The sequence below is a fragment of the Chaetura pelagica genome, unplaced genomic scaffold (assembly GCF_000747805.2).
Source record: "Chaetura pelagica isolate M959 unplaced genomic scaffold, ChaPel_1.0 scaffold142, whole genome shotgun sequence".
Lineage (NCBI taxonomy): Eukaryota > Metazoa > Chordata > Aves > Apodiformes > Apodidae > Chaetura > Chaetura pelagica.
This window is the reverse complement of record NW_009952973.1, coordinates 7,060,600-7,079,563: the sequence shown is the minus strand read 5'-3', so window position 1 is coordinate 7,079,563 and position 18,964 is coordinate 7,060,600. Positions and strand designations below refer to the sequence as shown.

Sequence of the window (18,964 nt, the reverse complement as noted above, 5' to 3'; positions counted from 1 at the left end):
ATGTACTGATGCAGTTGAAAACTGCATAGTAGATTATTTTTTTTTCTAAAATTCATGTATCATTCTTTAGGTGTTTATTATTGGTAATGACTTTAAAGCTTTGGTTTAGAAAAAAAAACATCAATGGAAAACATGATTAAGTTTTTCAGTATCTTTTAAGTTCTAAGTACAGGGAAACTAATAATTTAAAAGCAGTGTTAGAAACATTACCTACATAAGTATTGTGAGAAATACTTTTTTTTGTTTTGAATGCCAGTAAATAACATCGTTTGAATAACATTTTTATGTAATGAGTGCAAACAGTGTCTGAATTACACTATTTTATTCTGTATGACAGGTTTGTCCCATTATGATGACTGTAATCTTTTTCTCATTTATTTTTTCATGCTTGCCTTTTCTAGGAAGTAGAGGTTGGTATACGTATTCTGTCTTTCATGGTCCTGTGAGTTTTTCATGTATACATAGATTTCTTATATTTTACTAAAAGTAGGTTGTTTCTCCCTCTCCAGGATGATTATTTTCGTACATGGAGTCCGGGTAAACCATTTGATCAAGGTAAGATTCTGCTACTAGTCATCTGTATAGGATAAAATGAAAGTATTTACAATTGTGCTCCTGTTCCAAAATTACTGTAGAACTCTGAATTTGTGTGATTTTCTCCCTCTTCGAATGATTGTTTATAGAGGATTAGAAATTCAGCCTAATCATCATTTTTATATCTGATTTTTGCTAACTTCTATTGATTAGAGGCCAAGTTGGGCAGCATTGGGAACCTCTAGAATAGCTTAAAGTGTCCCTCACATGAACAAATTCATGAGCTTTGGGAAGTTTGGTTTAGTTTTGTTTCATGTTATTTAAATATTTATGTTAAGCACTGTTGCATTTTCAGTAGAATGTTTGAGGAAAAACAGGCATGCAATGTGATATTTGTCTTTTGCAGTTAAAAAATTCATTAAAATATTGAAAGTCTTTTTATAACTGGCTGATGAAAGAGGATCTACAAAAACAGTTTTGGAAGACTTATGTTCAAATGATCTGTCTTGAGGCAAAACACATGGAATTTTGAGAAATGCTACAGTTTCAACAACAATTTCAACCTTAGAATAATTTGAGCAGCCACAGCAAATTTTTACATTGAACATTCCCTCCTCAGGCACTGGAACTTAATATTTACTGTCAGTATAATCCATTTCCTGTCTGCTGTTTCAGTGTGTATGACTGAACTTGTGAACCTACTGAGAATCTTGATATATATTTTTTTTTAATTGCTACATAGAGTACTTCAGAGACTTTGTTTTCTGATAATACCAATGGCACAAATGCAATGAAGAAACCATGTAGAGGCTTCAACACAAGAGATTGAGATAAAAATGTTTACTTGATTGAAAGAACTTTCTCTATAATGGATACTGAGTTTCGAGGGAGTTTTATAATTAATTGTATTTTACTACAACCACATCTCTTACAGATGGACTTTCCACCATATTCTGTGCCTTTTTCACTTTAATCCAGGATTACTGTAGTGAGCCTGTGAAAGGAAATGCCTTAATTTCGTAAATGAATGCACCACCTCATTTTGTGGGAGAGAGAAGGGGAGGGAAGGGAAACAAGTCACTTTTATGTTATCATGTGAACATGAATTGTGGTGATTTTCTTCTGCTTTGGTGGAAATTGTCAATGTTATTTTGGAACCATGGCAGCCTGAGTGTTTTAGAACTTGGCAATTTCACAGACCATGTGTCTCTCCTCATTATGTACTAATACATTAGGAAAAAGTACTTGACTCAAGTCTTCTGACTTGTTAGAGAAAAAAAATAACTCCTCTGATTAAGTACCTCATCTAACAAACAGGCTTATCATTTCACTGCAAAGTACCTTTGGTCTATTTCTTTTATTCTTTGGGTTTTGATAGAGGGGCATGGTCTGCGAATAGGTTTTTAGTATGAGAAATGGAATAGCTTATTTTTTATTTAATGACTTACTGGTGGCAAAGTCTTTCATCAGAAGACATTGAATTGAATATACTGTAAGCTTTGCTCAATATTTATTTTGTGATCACACACTATGTGTTTGGGGGGTTTCTTGTTTTCAATTGACAGTTTTTCAGTAGTTACACTGAACACTACATTTTCCACCAGATTCACACTTTTACACACTCTGGCTTGTTCTATTCTGAGTTCTTTAGGGATCTTGGTGCTGACGTGTCTCGAATAATTTTTTGAAATTAAAAAATAAGGCAGCTCAGAAAACACGTCAGGGTTATCTGTCATACTTTGCAAAATGCATTGTGTATTGGGTAGTGATTATTTTAAAAGGATGACTACAGAGTTCAACTTTCTATTTTCGTGTCCTTGTAAACTGAAAATTAACATTGAAGAGTGAAGTGCATTTGCTGAGTGGTTCTTTTATCTACATTTTACTGTGTAATTTATAACTGAAAGACAAAGAATTCTAGTTGGGAAGACTAATTATAATAAAAGGTACACTGAAGTTTTACTATTAAAAATGTTCCCAGTGTCTTAATTTAGAAATCTATCATTTCATTAAATATCAGCAATTTTTAACTGCCAGTGCACTGCTTTTCAGAAACTGCTACAGTCTTTGTATTGAATTTATCAATGATACTGAATTGAACTGTATGTCAAAAGACTTGCAAGCTGTTGTTTTGGGCTGTTTTTTAATGCTTAAGTAGCATTCTGGTCTACATCTGGGAGATATACTAGGAGACAGAAGAATTTTTCCCAGTCAATATCTTGGTCTCCATGTTGTTAGAATTGACATACGCTTTTGAGTATAATGGGAAATGACTTTATGAAACATAGAAAAATATTTCCAAGAATAAAAATATAACTAAGGAGGTACTGGGTACTTCTCATAAGTTCAGATTTCTCTCATCAGCTGGGAAAGGTGATAATGGGTGATATTTTGTGGGAAGAGCCATGCATAGTGTAAAAGTGTGGCAACCTTGCAAATGTCAGTTCCTTAGCAGTGAATGTAATGTTCATGTCTTTTATGATTCCCTATGTTTGCCAATTTAAGATGTACATTAGTGACAGTCAGCACATTTTTATTTCTTTTTCCTTTGTGTTATTTAATGAAGTAAAAAAATGAGACTTGGTCAATTATAAAAACTAAAAAAAGTTTTAGGAATACATTGTAATAATCTCCATAAGGGTTGGTCCAGGACTGTGCCATAAGCAGTGTCTCCACCAGCACCATTCTACTGAAGTTGTTTACCACTTCACTACAAAGTTTAAAGTCAAATAAGTTTGAACTGTTAATTAGCTTTTTTCACCTCAGTAGCCATACATGGACTTACAGGTTTTTAGTCTTTTTTGTTTCTTTTAGGAAAGTGAATTATTCAAAGCAATAAATGGGGACATCATGAATGACTGACTCTTGAGTCCTGTGATCTGTTGGGGCTTGTTTCAATCCAAGAAATCTGTGTTAGAGTATCTTTACTAGGGTTTCTTCTTTATAGCCATTCCGGTTTGTGCAGCAGCTGCTCTCTCAAGTCTGAATATTCTGTAAAAAATGTTCTTCCCAAATGAAAACAAACTTCTGATGGAAGGACAGTTTTCTAAAATGTAGAGCTCACCTTGCAGGCAGAGACTAAAATTGCTCACTAAGGGTGGTGTTTCAACAGGAGCTGTAGCAACTTCCTACATCTGTTGTGTTAAAAGTTTGTAATAGTACTGCTGAAGATGCAGGCCGATAAGTTCCCTGAGGACAGGAATAAATAATATCCTTAACGGATCTCTGTCACTGTTTTATTTCCTTTTTGTTTTGTCAATATTTGTCTTTTTGGAAACTTACCTATAAACCTGTGCAAGTATGCATTAAGCAGGGAATCTTTTTTTGGCATTAAAAGATCTGAAGTCCAGGTCCACTAGACAGGGTATTTTCTTCTATGTAGTATTAAATAATGGATTATAGTAATTACTAGTACTTTTGCAGAACTTCTTTTTTCTGGGCTGATTTAAAATATAACCTCTTTACATGATGAAATTACAAATACAATTTGAAAGTTTTAAAATCTATGAACGAAATATTAAGACCTTAAAACAGCATAAACCACTGCTGACTTTGGTCATGGTTTGACTCAGGATCGGCAATTAAACCAAAGACAACGATGCTCTCGATTCCCTTCCCCTCTCCCTCGGGTAGTGAAAGGAGAGAGACTTTCTGGATTGAAAACTAAACTAGACAGCTTTAATTAAACACTAATGATAAAAGAAAATACGTACAAATATATAAAAGTATGTGTAGGAATGCGCAAAGCCCTTTTGCCTCCCTGCACCCTCAGCAACTCCCATGGCATCTCCTGAGCCGTGAGCAGTTCTGAAAAGTCCTGGAGCACTGCTGGAGAGAGTAGCAGAGCAGACAGGAGCTGAGGGGAGAGTTATGAGGGTCAGGAGTGCACAGGCCTGGGGATCAACAGTGATAGTTAGATGAAGTCCTCCCCAGACGCCAGCCATGAACGGAAGAGAGGGAAAGAAGAAGCAGGAAGGAAGTTGTCTTCAGTGATCTCTGATGTTACACCAAGCTTATGTAGATATGTGGAATGGAATACTTTGGTCAGTTTTGCGGCCCATCTAGTCCACTCCGCTCTACGGGAGGGCTCCAGATATGACTCTTCTGCTCTTGGTAGCGTCTGTAGCAGCAAAGCGAAGCAACCTTGGTTTCTTGGCAGTAACATAAACATTCAGGTATTATCAGTCCACTACCTGTAAACCTTGCTGATATTTGAAAGAGAGATTACTGAAGGAAAAAAAAAATGAATAAAAGGAAAAATTGCTTAATCCTGGCTCAAACCAGGACACTACATGTTATGGATGTCGTGGTGGAATATTTAGCTGAATGTCTGTATTTTCAAATTGTTAGTTGTTATTTTAAAAAATCCACCTCAATCTCTGTTACACTGAGCTTGTATTTGTGCTTGGGATTGCCCTGACCCAGGTGCAGGACCTTGTACTTGGCCTGGTTTAACTTCATGCAGTTTGCATGAGCCCACTTCTCAAGCCTGTCAAGGTCCCACTGGATGGCATCCCTTTCCTCCAGCATGTCCACCTCACCACACACTTTGGTGTTTTTGGTGAACTTTTGCTGAGAGTGCACTCAATGCCACTGTCCATGTTGCTGACAAAGATGTTAAACAGCACTGGTCCCTTAGGGAACACCACATGTCACAGGTCTTCATCTGGACATTAAGCCGTTGATCACCACTCTTTGAGTGTGAGCATCCAGCCAGTTCCTTTACCCAACAAGTGGTCCATCCGTTGAATCCATACTGTTACAGTTACAGTTTCAGTAGCAGGATGTTGTGCAAGAAAGTGTCAAAAGCTTTGACACAGGTGATGTCGGTTGCCCTTCCTACGTCCACTGATGTCATGACCCCATCATAGAAAGACAACAAATTAGGCAGGATTTGCCTGTGGTGAAGCTGTATTGACTTGTCACGAGTCACCCCTTTCTTTTCCACATGCCTTAACAGGGCCTTCAGGAGGATCTGCTCCACGATCTTGCTTGGCATAGAGATGGGACTAGCTGGTCTGTACTTCCCTAGAACTTCCTTTTTCCATTCTTGAAAATGGGAGTTATGTTTCCCCTTTTCCAGTCAGTGGGATTTCTCTAGAATGCCAAGACTTTTCAAGTATGTTGGAACAGAGGCTTTGCAACTTCATCAGCCAGTTCCTTCAGGAGCTGTGGATGAATCCCATCAGGTCCCTTAGATGTGTGCATCCTTCAGATGGTCAGAAACCTTCTCTTCTCCTACACTAGGGAGATCCTACTTCTCACAGTCCATGCCTTCACCTTCTCTAACTTGGATGGTGTGACAGACCAGATCCTTTGCTGGTGAAGACTGAGAGCAAAGTAGTCATTGAGTACCTCAGCCTTCTCTATGTTCTGCATGGCCAGATTTCCAGTTTCTTCTGAAGCAGGCCCACAGTCTCCCTCATCTTCCTCTTATTGCTGACGCACATGTATGTCCAAGCATTCCAGGAGGTTAGCCCTTACTGTGAAAATGTATAGTGATACTTATTCCAAAATCTAAAGTTATTTTAAAAGGTGGAAGGAAAAATCCTATGACTTGCATTGCAATCCACCAGTGCCATTCCTTAAAACATCATCTGACATTTGTCCAAAGACTGCTGGTTCCAAATGAACTGGCTTTTTCTTATATACATATAAGAAAGAAAAATGTATTTAAATAAATGTTTTGTGTATGATGATACATATATGTACACACACACGCCCATGTAAATATTATATAAATATCACAAAGTAACTTTTTTATAAGCAGTCATGTGGGACAAGTATTTATGGTTAGAATAGATCTGAATGTTCTATTAATCTTTTTTTAGTTGCTAAAAGGCAGGTTTTGTCCTTTCAGTGGTGCAGAAACAAGCAATTCGGATGTTTTGTGTATCAGAGTAATTCAAGTTGAATATATTATGATGAATGTTTTATCTATGTTTTCTGAAATTAAATCCCCACAATACTTGCTAACTTGTTTTCATCATATACAAGTTTTGCATCAGATAAAAATATACAGGACACTGGTACTTTTTATACTACAGATGGTAGCAAAGATAGGAAGGTGCAGGTATTGAAAAAAAAAATTGCATTAACACGGACCCTGGCTCATTTTTTAAAGTGCAAAGGATGCTTTCCCTTGCTCATTAGAAATACCTTGGAGGAACGCTGGAGTATTTGAATGTAATGGAAAAAATACAAAGTGACATTTCTATGGAGGATGAATAACCTGAAGGTACAGTTGGTGTGTAGATATATTTACAATATTTCTTTTAGACCATTCCACTGAGTTATTTTTGGTTTTTATAGTATTAGGTTATACTGTTTACAGCAGAAATGTTACAGATTCCGTTTTTTATCAGAAACAGATTTTGAAACAATTTCACTTCTGTTTTATTGGAGTCTTTACCTTTTAGCTCTTCATGCTAACTATGCCTGCTTCTGTAATAATTTGGGTAACAAAGGATATGCAACTGCTTGCAAACACAGCTCTCTTTGATTTTGGTATTGTGAACTGAAAGCAGTTAGACACATACTTAGTAAAATAATTTGATTCACTTACTTGCAAACCCTGCAAAGTTGTAAGGGAGTTTAATAACTGTCCATTAGTTGAAGACTCTGAAAACAGTCATGTAGATTTAACTTTGCTGTGTTTGAGAGACACATTCATGAGCTAGTTATTATAGCAAAACTATTGATGTTTGTCACGATCCGGTATTCAGATATGTGGTAATTTTAATAAATAAAGGTGATCCCAAATGGTGAAATTAAAGACACAAACGAGGTCAGATGTCACGCACACAACAAACCTTTATTGCAATAACACCCTTTTTTATTTCTCCAGGAAAAGGGAAATCCTTATCCAGATTTATAAGGTTATCTACAATGATATGGAAATCTCCTTTCAAATAGTATGTACGAACCCACATATATTCTTCAAAGGTTGGAATGTATTGGTGCTTTTTAAGGTAGTCCCAAAAGGGCTGCACGAACGCATATTTACCCATAGAGTCCCGTATTTTTATACAGTCCTTGCCCACTGCACCCCCACTTCTCTCCCTGCATAGTGAAAAACCCTTCGGATCTTCTCTGTGATAGCAGGGGCAGGTATGATGCCAGGGGCTATGTAGTCTTTGTTTGGCTAATTGATGAGATCAGCCATTACAAAGGAGGAAGCTCAGTCAACTGCCACCACAGGATTAGTTCCTTGGGTGGAGTTTCGGTCCTAGGAAGTAGCTTGAGACTGGCACTCCTTGTCTTGTCCTGCAAAGTCGGTGGTTTCCATATCAAGGCCTGGTTATCACTGGATATTCTGCTCCCAGCGCCAGCTGTAGAACTCCTTTGTCTCCAGTCTCAGCATGTCCCACACTAAACTCCCCACTTCTCAGGTACTCCTTGCAGGAGGGGGTTGGGTGGGTTGCTGAGACATTTCTTTAGTTCATCAGCAGATGTCATTCAACTTTCAGATGCCGAAAGACAGACAACAGATAACCTGAGTGCCAAAGTCCATCACTTATCTCTTGGATTGTTCAAGACAAGCACTGTACATCCTGAATACCACAGTGTTTTAAAAATAGAAATACATATCCATCACTTCCAAGATAAATTGCAGTACTTTGCAATTCAAATGTATCACATATCACTTTAAATATTTCTATTATCTATCCTATAAGTATCAGTCTTAATAGTAAATAAACATGAAATATTTTAAACAGCTTTTCAGTTATGTTCTTTTTGAAATTCTTAATGCCTCCTATAAAGACAAGATTTCTTTATCTGAGCCAACACTTTGATCTGATGAACAGCTTCAAGCTTCAGATATTTGGTATGTTTAGGAATTCTGCACATCAAGAAGATACACCAGATCCTGTGTTAAGCAGATTCCCACTGCTTTTATTACTTTCAGCCAGTCATTGCCTGAGAAGATCTTTCGTAGATGTCTGAAGAATGCTTTCATGGTGCTTTTTCCTCCTTACCAGATGCTGTGCTTTAGTGGTTCTTTATCTCTTATAAATTTCTCTACTGTGGTAACAGTGCCTTGTCCTATACGAATCGGTCTTGGCTCCCAACTCAGTTTCACTAAATAGTGCACATCTGTTTTTCTAGTTGTGGATCTCAAATTGTTTCCGTTTTTATTTCTGTATTTGTAGAATCATTGAATGTATTTCAAGTTCTTACAGCTATTTTAAGAAAGGCTATATAAAGCATTTTTATTGAGGCTAAAACCAGCCCTTCACAGAAGGTCTTGCTTGTATTCAGTAGCAATTTAACCCCTTGTTCCTGCTTTCTTTCCTTCCTTGCTTTATGCCCTGATTTTGTGTCTGTAGAGTCATTAAGTCTTGAATCAACATAGCATAAATAAATGTAAAGGCTGACTTTTTGTTATTTGTGTATTTTTAACCCAGTGAAATAATGAATTCTGGTAAACATTGAGTTCCAAAACTGGTAATGTCAGAAAAGTGATAATGTCATGCAGGGCTAGGTAGATGTAGAACACCAGACCTTCTTAATCTGGGAGCATGCTGAGCAAGGGGTATGTGGAATTGTTTCTTTGTATTTCACAAACCTACAAACTTTAGTCCTGCAAATCAAACTTTATTGCCCATAACCTTCGCAATGTATTTTATTGTTCACTATAGCATTTTTTCACTTCTGGCTGAGTAATGACATGAATCTAGTGCAGTCCTTCCACCTTCTCAATATCAGAGGTTGCCTTGTACCACTGACTAGAGTTACTTCCAGCTAATCATGTATCTGGAAATGGCTTTCCTTTAAATTTTTAGATGCGTAGTAGAAAAGATTTATGAAGCAGATTTCAGAAGATGATATACAGAAGTTGATTCTATGATTTTTCAAGTCCTTCTACTTATGTTTACTTTGCTGGGATGTCCCAGCTAATGGTCCCGAGTCATGGGTGTTATCTTTGTCTGAGGACTGTGTGCTTAAAAATTTTTTACTGTGTTTTAGGACTGCTGCTTCTTTACAGGCTAACTTAATGGCCTGATGAACTTTCTTACATTTGCCACAGGAATTTGGTAAGAAATCTTGTAAAATAGCTAGTAGAGGTAGTTATTAAGAGAACAAAATCCGAAATTGCACATTGCTGTTTTCTGGTGAGGGAAAAAAGAAATAACTTAAAAAAAACTCTCCCAACAAAAAATATAAAGAAGAAAAAAGGCTATACATAGTTTTTGCTGAATTTAAATAGAAGAGTAACAGTTCTTAAGGTATATTTAAAATGTGTGAAAAGTTGCCCTTTTGAGCCATTTTTATTTAACCACATCATATTTAGAACTCTGTTTTCTAATTCAAGTCGTTTTCTTAACTGACATGTTTCCTCTGTGCTTATCTAATCCTGTTTGTCATATTCATGACTCTACTAACTTGTAATTTATAAAAAGGTACATCCCAAGACAAATAAGTTGCATTATGGCATTGGCATGTAAAATTCCTGTTAGTAACATCGGCATTGTTCTTGCATTTTGATGGACAAAATTGTGAGAACAATAACATTTCAGGATTGTACCTGAAGTTCTTATATAATTAGCAGGAATTATGATATTTTTTTATAATCTGTGAAGCTTTAAGAAACCACTTGACCTCTCATGTTAGAATCTGCATGACCAGCAGTAAATAATTTTATTATTTGAACCCTGAATATATTAAGTTTGAGAATCAGTGAGATGTACGAAAGGGCAGATCTAGAAGTTACATTTTTATTATTTTATTTTTAGTTTTGTATTTGTTTGTTTGTCTGTTATTTGTTTTGGTTTGGTTTTTTTGCTTGTTTGTTTTCCCCAGGGAGAGTACTTTTAAGTGCTTTAAATAAAGGAAGCATAGACTTCTGGAACATTTACTCTACTTTTATATACTACCTAATATGCAATTAAATACATTCAAGCTTTGTTTATTATTAGTTATTAGTTAGGTTTCAAATAAAATAAAACTTTCTCTCCCTGTAAGTTATCTCCAAGTCTCAGGTTTTAAGCTAACATTTCATTCATAAAAATGTGTTCATGGATATAAAGAAATGGATCACCTCATGAATTAAAACATATGCTGTGAGATGGATAAGTCTACCAGTAAAAATTTTAAAACAGGACTTAGCCTAAACTGGAAAATATCTCTCTACATCAGATAAAAGATGAATCTCGGTACCATAAAAAATATTTGTGGTAGTAATAAGCCTAGGTTGTTAGTAAAATACAGAATGACTGTAGTTCTGTGTTTCCAAACTACAGGGTTCCTTCAGATTGGGGAAGATTTAATGCAAACATGAATCTTGTGATCCCAGAGAAGGCCTGAATTCACATTACAAAGTAAATTTTTAATGGAGTAGATCCAATGTCTTGATAATTTTACAGATGATACTTGCTTTCTGGTTCAGTGCTTTTTAAAATATTTTGGGTTTTTTTTGTTTTTGTTTTTTTTACAGACTTGACATATTTGTGGAAGCTTGTAACAGTGAATTTTCTTTAAATACTGGAAAACTGAATCATTTGAGGTTTGGCTTAAATTTCAGGACTTGGAGCTCAAGCTTTTCATTGATAGTTTGTCTGACCGAGGATGTATTTAAATGACTAATGGGCTTTGTATATTGTGATGCAAGATGTGATTTCAACTTCTCTGACTTCTTTACAGAACTTACGTTATGTGGAGATGTTAATTCAGTTTTATCACAAGTACATTTCCTGATTATTTTTGTTATGATAGGCTTCTTCAAAATACATATGTATATTGCTGCTGTATGAGATACTTTTATAATAATAGTCTACTGGATTCTGATTCAATTGGTGTAAAAATTGTAGGGACTGAAGTACAGTAAGAAACCCTCTGATTTAAATGCCCTCTTTTTAAAACATAAAAATACATAATTAAATGCAGAAATGAAATAGTTGAAGAGACTGGAATAATTAAAATACATTACATAGCATGTTGTTTTGCAAGAGTAATAATCTTGGCATGTGAGATAATAGGTGAGAGAAGTTTCAAGAAGATGCCTTTCTTCTGTCAAAGGTGTTTCTTTCCCTTGACTGGCTGAGTTGGAGAATCCAGAAGTCAGCCAGCATGTCTCTGAATTATTATTTAGTGTATCTAGGAAAAGATAATGCCTAACAGTTTGCTAGTGATATATTACTATTGGGAACTTTGAAATAGTCTTAAGTTGTTATTTCTTTTTGCCAAGTCAAGCAAAAAAAATGGTTTCACTAAAGCTGCTTAAATCTTCAAGGATGCTAGCCAAGTATATATGTGCATTTCTACAAGTCATAGCTGTTTGGATGTTTTTGCAGAATATTTGAGAATTTCGTATGATATATAGAAGAAACTGGATATAATTTTCTTAATTTTCTTGTCAGTTACACCAGTCTTAGTCCAAAGTAACTCTGTTCTTTGGCAACTTAAAATCTTTTCTGATTTTGCACAGATATAAGTAAGGGTAATATCAGACTTTTACTTTGTGGCCTTTCTCATTTACATCAACTTTTGAACTATGGGTAAGCTGTTTTCTTGTAAACTTTCAAGGAATTCACAAAAGAGAGAGCACAACATTACAGGAATGTTTTTGAAGCAGAGCTCACAGATATTTCTGAGGGGGAAAATTTCTTCTAATTTATAAAATACAAAAACATTACTGCTATCCATTTAAAAATTAAAATGCAGTCATTTCAGAAATTATTATTTCTGGCAAACATTAAGTAAACATATTACTTACGTCTAGAGTCTTCTCACCTTGGTGGAAACTATCACTCATTTTTAATGAAAATATAATTGTGCTTTACAATCTACATTTTTACTTTGAATTATCGAGAAAAAAAACAAGGCCTCTAGCCGTCATAATTCTTAAAATATTTTAGTAAAAGTGAATTGGATAAAAATTTAGATTGTCTGTTTCATGCTGAAGAAGTAGCTCTGAGAGGTGCAGAAATGTCTCCACAGTGGAATTTTGACGTGTATTTTTGATGAACATTGTACTGTTTCATAACTGGTTATTTAGCAGAAATAAAAAGGAGTATCTGTGTTGTCAGTGCAAGTCTGCTTACTCTGAGTGAGCTGGGGTATAGCAGGCATGTTTTGTCAGGGATTGCTAGATGATGCTGTGAAGAATTAAAGATGCAATGCCATGTATTTCCTGAGTTAACTGAGTTACATGTTTGGATGAAATAATTGGTACTTTTCATGGAATAAGTGTATGCATTTTCACAGTAGTTTTAAGATATTTAGAACAACTCCAGGGACACAGTAGACATAATCAGATATGTCCCTGCATTGTAAGGGGAGTCCAGTTCTTCCCTAACATGAAAAACTTCAGACTGTAGTTGTGGAAAATGCTTTTCTTGTAGTCTAGCCTTCATTTTCTATGGCAATTGTCCATTTTCTGTTCCAGGTATGAACTAAAACAAATTGAAAATAAAAGCAAGCCATTTCTATGCTTTCATAAATATCTAATATTTTTTTTAGTCCTTTCAAAGCTGGGCAAATAACTACTACAATCCATAAGTTTACAATTTTTAAAAAAATACATTTAAAATTAAAAATGTGATAGGGTGTAAAAGAGATCAATAAAATTTAGACCTGATGTACTTCATAGTATAGGGGTGAATAAAGCATGTAATGTTGAAAGAAAACCAGAATTGCATTGCTTTTCACAATTTTTAGCAACATTTCTTTCTGCATTTTATCCTGTGGCTTGCTAAACTAAAGTTTCAGTCCAGACAGGTACTGAAGCTTTTTACTTTCTTACATTACAAAAATCCATATTTTTCTGTCAGTGGTTTTTTTTTTAGGTCTCTCTCTTGCTTTTTTAAGATACTGCAAGTTTTCAAAAAATGTGTCCAAGGGCATATATGCCTCTGTGACTTCTGTATCACTAAATCTGTTTGAGTAATGAAGAAATTATTGCAAAAAAGCTTTGGATAAAGTGAGGCCCTGTCTCACACTTAAGATGAGGAAAAAAAGACTTATCTAGGGGGTTAACAGCTGACAGAGAATGAGAAGTCCATCGAGTCACTGAGTGATAATGTGAATTTATGTCGATGACAAGATCATGAGTGTTGAACATACCTTTGAATCTTAAGATGGTCTTTGGATTTTGACACCCATGTCTTTGCTAGCTTACTCACTTTGGAACCCCTGTACTGACACAGTCCCAAAGTCATACCTCCTAAATAATGAATGAGTGTTTGCCACAATTGAGGTGACCAAGACTTTCATGCAGGGCATGATAACCACTGAGTCAGCAAAGACTGGAAGGTCACAGTGGTACTTGGCACTGTAAGTTTTGGATATACTCTAGAACTGATTCTGTCCTGCTTCCAGTCCAAGCGGTGTATGTAAACCTCTGGCAGGAGAATTCCCAGTGTAGCTCAGGAAATAGTTCACTATGGAAATGTCTGATACAGTTCTCTCACTCAGACTCTGAGCTAGCTGTCAACTGGTAGCTATAAAGAAATAGATGATTTCTCAGAGGTGTTTCTGAGAAGTTAATGAACTCAATGGTGTATTCTCCAATGGATAGTTGGGCGTGATGATGTCAAAAATCCCTTGAAACTTCTTATCTCTGCAGCTGGATAGAGTTGCTACGGCAAATACACAGTTGTGTGTACACAAACACAAGGTTTGTTTAGTACTTCTCTTTGGTTTATAAACCAAACCCTAACGCTAACAGAACTAGCTGATCAACAGTGACTTCTCTGTTTCGATAGCAAATGAAACCAGTGTATGCATTGAACGTGCTATCAGCCACATTTATGGGTAGGTCTTTCTTTTTTGTAAGCTGTTAGATTTTTCTTAGAGAAGTTTACTTTTGCTCATGGAGAACAGAAGAAACATAACTTTCCTTTCAGAGAATGTGTACAAATAAGTATTTTATAAGCAAATATGAAAAACAGGGTAAGAGCATTTCTGAAATACGACAGAAGACTGGACTGTAATGTGTTAAAGTGAAGATGAACACAGGAAAATTGAATTTTGTTGTTCAGAACTTTATTGCTTGATTTTGCAATTTGTTATTTTCAGTAGGATCTCTTTAAGCTAGGCTTTGGTGTTTAACTTAGGAGAATCATAGAATGTCTTGGGTTGGAAGGGAGCTCTAAAGATCATCTAGTCCAACACTAGAAGAGATTACTCAGAGCCCTATCAAGCCTGACCTTGAATGTCTCCAGAGATGGGGCCTCCACCAGCTCTCTAGGAAACCTGTTCCAGTGATCATATTAAAGAACTTTTTCCTAATGTCCAACATAAATCTACCCTTCTCTAGCTTGAAGCCATTATCCTTTGTCCTATTGTTACATGCCCTTGTGAACAGGTCTTCCCCAGCCTTCTTATAGGCTTCTTTCAGGTAGTAGAGTGGGTTGTTTAGTTTTGGGGGTTTTTTGGTTGGTTCTTTTAGGATGGATATTAAACTTAAGATACACCACAAAGACTAGAAAACCAACGAAAAACCTATAGGATTAAAAAAAAAAAAAAAAAAAAAGAAGTAGTTTTGGAATATTTAGATCTGCTGGAAAATCCTATGAAGGTCAGAGAAGGGAGAAGCTGTTTCTTGTGAGAGCATAAATTGACATAAACTTTCCTGTATTATTGTATAGGCATGGTTACTCAGGAAATATGCTATACAAATTTAGTAATAAGTAATAAACATGATCAACTCTTCTAGTATTGTAGCCCAGAATTAGAATTTGTATATCGTAGTGTAGTTCAAAGATGAGTATGGATTGGCAACTAAAGGACCAGTTACAAGAAAACCCACAAAGCAGAAATAAGAGAAGTAAAATACTGCAAGTGGAATTTGTTTTTAAGGAGTCTTACAAATCACTTGCATAATTACTTCATTTTATTGAAGTCTCATCTGAGTTACAATACCTCAGTAAATTCAGTGTCATTGTTCACCGCTTAATGTTGAGTTGGAAGAACCGATCTCTGTCTCAGGAAGCAGGAAAGGGGAGCTACTTTCAAGGTAGATATATCAGTATTTGGGGATTGCAGTGAAGAAGGCAATTGTTTAAAAAATATGGTGGTGAGTACTTTCTTAGTTACACAACAGCAGCATTTATCTCACAGATGCTTTTCATCTTCTCTGGGTTAAAGTGGACCAGCACATCACCATTTATGTCTTGTTGCATTATTACTGCGCAGTGTAGCTTAGTAGACATTATTTCATTGTAGGAATGCCAAGAAATGGATTCAGTGGATATTTTTTTTTTTTTTTTTTTTTTTACTAATATCCTGGCTTACTGCTTTTAAAAAGATCTTGTATGTGGGAGATGTGGTAGCCAACATCTGAATGACCAAATGTTCCAAACTCTTAATAAAATGTCATTTGCCTTAATTACTTTTTTTTCATTACTTTTTGGCTTAAATTCTGTTTAGAATTGATATGGCTGAAATGGGGAACTGCAGGCAACAGAATCTAATTCGCTATTGTTTTCTTTGTGAATTTGGTGCTCTGAATAACATAAGGGGTATGCAAACCTCCTTAAAGTACTAAGCAAATTCTAATATTAAAAAGTGTTTTCAGCTACAATAAAAACCAGCAGCCTTTGCCTTTGTAACAAATGTTGACCAGGAGTGAGTTGGATAGGGTACTTAATATTTTTATAAACAAAAAAACCACTAGGATTTTATGAAAATAAACAGAAATGTTTCATGAGATCTGTTTTCCTTTGTAAGGAATTTTGTACTGCTTCATTTTGCTTTATCATTCAGAGTAGGCTGTATTTTATCCTGGTAAAAATCAGTGCCTGTCATTCTGGCATGCTGTATGAGCAGCAGGCTAGTCCACCTCCATGTTCATAGTGGGTTTTATGTATGTTGTATTTCTTTTCTTAATTACATGTTTCTAGATAATTGTTAACAATTTTTAAAATTATTTTTAGCTTTAGATCCGGCTAAAGATCCATGTTTAAAGATGAAATGTAGTCGCCATAAGGTCTGTGTTGCACAGGATCAACAAACTGCTGTTTGCATTAGTCACCGAAGGCTCACACACAGGTAAATATTTTAAAAGCTAATCCTACAGACTTTTTAAATAGTGTTTATGACTGACTTTAAACCATAAAAAACCCCTATAATTGGTTTAGTTATTTAACAATGTATGAGCAGAGTAGGAATTTATTTTAGAAGTAATTATGTATGCATGATTTGATTAGAATGTTAATTATTTTATTTTTTTGATAGGCTGTTAAAATAGAGGGTGCCCATATTTAAGTATCTGAAGCTGCTAATGCAAATGCATTTAAGGAAATACCTACTATGCCAGTAACGAATTTAACAATTATGGTAATGTCCTGCTGATGTACATTAATTTGCCTTCATCACTTCTAATACAAAGCTAGAGGACACAAAACTGCCTATCAAAGTGTGAGTAATGGCCTGTTACAGTGTAAGTTGGTTGAGGTTTTTTTCCTTTGTTCTCTTCTTCTAGGCATTACAATTTTCTTTGCATTTTGGACAGGTTAAATATAAGGAACCTGCGTATTCTAAAGTTATTCCAGAATCCAAATGTTGATGACTTTTTATTGTTACCTTTTTATTGGGAGAACAGTTCCAGATGCTTTATTTATATTGGTCTTAGAGTTGCAAAATACTAGTGTGCTTCTGTGGCTTTTTCTTGGGCAGACAGTGAATATGTAGGGTCTGAACCATAGATGTGGTTGAGTCATTAGATTGTTTTTTGCTGAGGAGATGAAGTCAAGCTGCATTTTTAATTTGGGATTGTTACTTTTTTTTTGCACTTTGTGGCTAGCAGCATAGTAGGAAGGATAAATTTCAATAACTGGATTGGAATTAAGTATGTGTTAAAGTGCTTTGCTCAGTAGGGGCAGAAAAGACCTAAGGAAAATAGGAGACTTTCTTGTCTGATGCAAGAGGATCATTTCAAGCTTTTTAGAAAGTCAGTGCAATTTTATGAATGATACAGGAATGTTCTTCCAAGTGTCTAGTTCTGTTGAATACACTCATTTGTAGCTTTTCAAACAAGCAAGATAGTACATAGTGAAAGGAAAAGTTTAAACTATTATTCATCTGCAGCTGCAGTTAATTAACAAGAAAGCTCTACATTATTTGTAGAGCCAAACTCTTTATATCAAGCCATCTCAGACATTTAATTTGATAAAGTGCTATATAAGGTGCAAGAATTATTACACAAAGCTAGGTAGACTAATTTCAACTGCATGTCAACTATTAGGGAAATATGTCAGTATCAATTGTAAAAATACAACACAATATTTTGAAACTTTAAGAGGTATTACATGCATTATTAAAAACAGTGAAAAAGTGACATCTCCAAGTTAAATCTACATGCAGTAGTTAAGGACTAAAAACTAAAAACTTTTTTAGACTAGAATAAGTTGCATACAGTGGTTGAATTGAAAAATGTATTGAATTCTGTCTTCGTACCTGTTTTATTTTCTCCACGGCCCCACTTTTTCAGAATGGTTTTAGAACATTTTAAGAGGCAAAGCTTGTCGGAACGTAACAAAATCTCATAATGGAAAACTTTGGAATGATAACAGCTTGGTGATTGTAAGAAGCACTGAAAGTCTAGTCTTGTAAACTAGATGAAGCAATTCTCTACCTACCTGTCCTGAGCCAGGACAGGGGTTTCCCAGGTTTTTTTCTCCCTGTTCCCCTAGACTACCAGGTTCAAGGAGAAAGAACTACTTTGTGCTTTCTTCCTAAAGAGGTTTTCTTCATGCTGGTCACTGACCTTTCTGTAGTACAGTGGAATGAGAGTGTGAATAGTGTATTTGCAAGCAGTTAAGTCTGATGGTCTCATTAGCACTAGTAATTTCTTTAGCCCAAAATTTTATCCCTTCACTGATATCTGGAATTTGCATATTGATTTTCAACAGAGCCATCTGTTTTTCAAAGTTCCCAAAGGAATAGTTCAGTCATGTAGAAGTCTTGGTAAAAAGTAGATGAGAAAGCTTGTATTATCAGCTGTCAGGTTGGATTTACCTGTATCCATTTCTAATATATCAGCTGTGCATATTCAATCTATTGGGAATAAATCTTTACAAAATTTCATCCCTGTAATTTGCACTTTCTGCTTCACCTGTGTGTGTGTGCATATGGTGTTGTTCAAAGATGGGATAATTTGAGTGATTTTTGCTGTTGTTTGGTTGGTTGGTTTTTTAAGAAACAGTTGGGGATGTTTTTTTGAAAAATAGTTGAGAACTTTTTTTGAGGATTACTGGGTACTCTTCATAAAGAACTTATCCATATAATTCATTTTTACATATTTATTGTATAGATCCATAGATGTTCCAGAGATTATTTTCAAGAGTCTTGAACAGGAAGAGCAGTTTTAAGCATGTGAACTGATACAGTGGTAAAGACTGTGTGCTCAAGAGACAGTCAGGGAAGAGGAGACTCCAAATTACCTCCAAGATAAAATTTTTCTGGGCACCTGTGGGCTACTCTAGGG

The 18,964-nt window shown here is 35.5% G+C and overlaps 1 protein-coding gene across 1 annotated transcript in view; it reads left to right on the top strand.

Annotated features, from left to right (window-relative positions):
* Positions 1 to 512: 512 nt before the first annotated feature.
* Positions 513 to 18,964, top strand: part of SPOCK3 (sparc/osteonectin, cwcv and kazal-like domains proteoglycan (testican) 3) — a 113,797-nt gene continuing 95,345 nt past the window's right edge. Inside the window, exons 1-2 of the mRNA XM_009995932.1 lie at positions 513 to 555; positions 16,413 to 16,527. Coding sequence (XP_009994234.1) covers positions 16,445 to 16,527 — 83 coding nt within the window. The 5' untranslated portion in view covers positions 513 to 555; positions 16,413 to 16,444. The remainder of the gene's footprint in view (positions 556 to 16,412; positions 16,528 to 18,964) is intronic.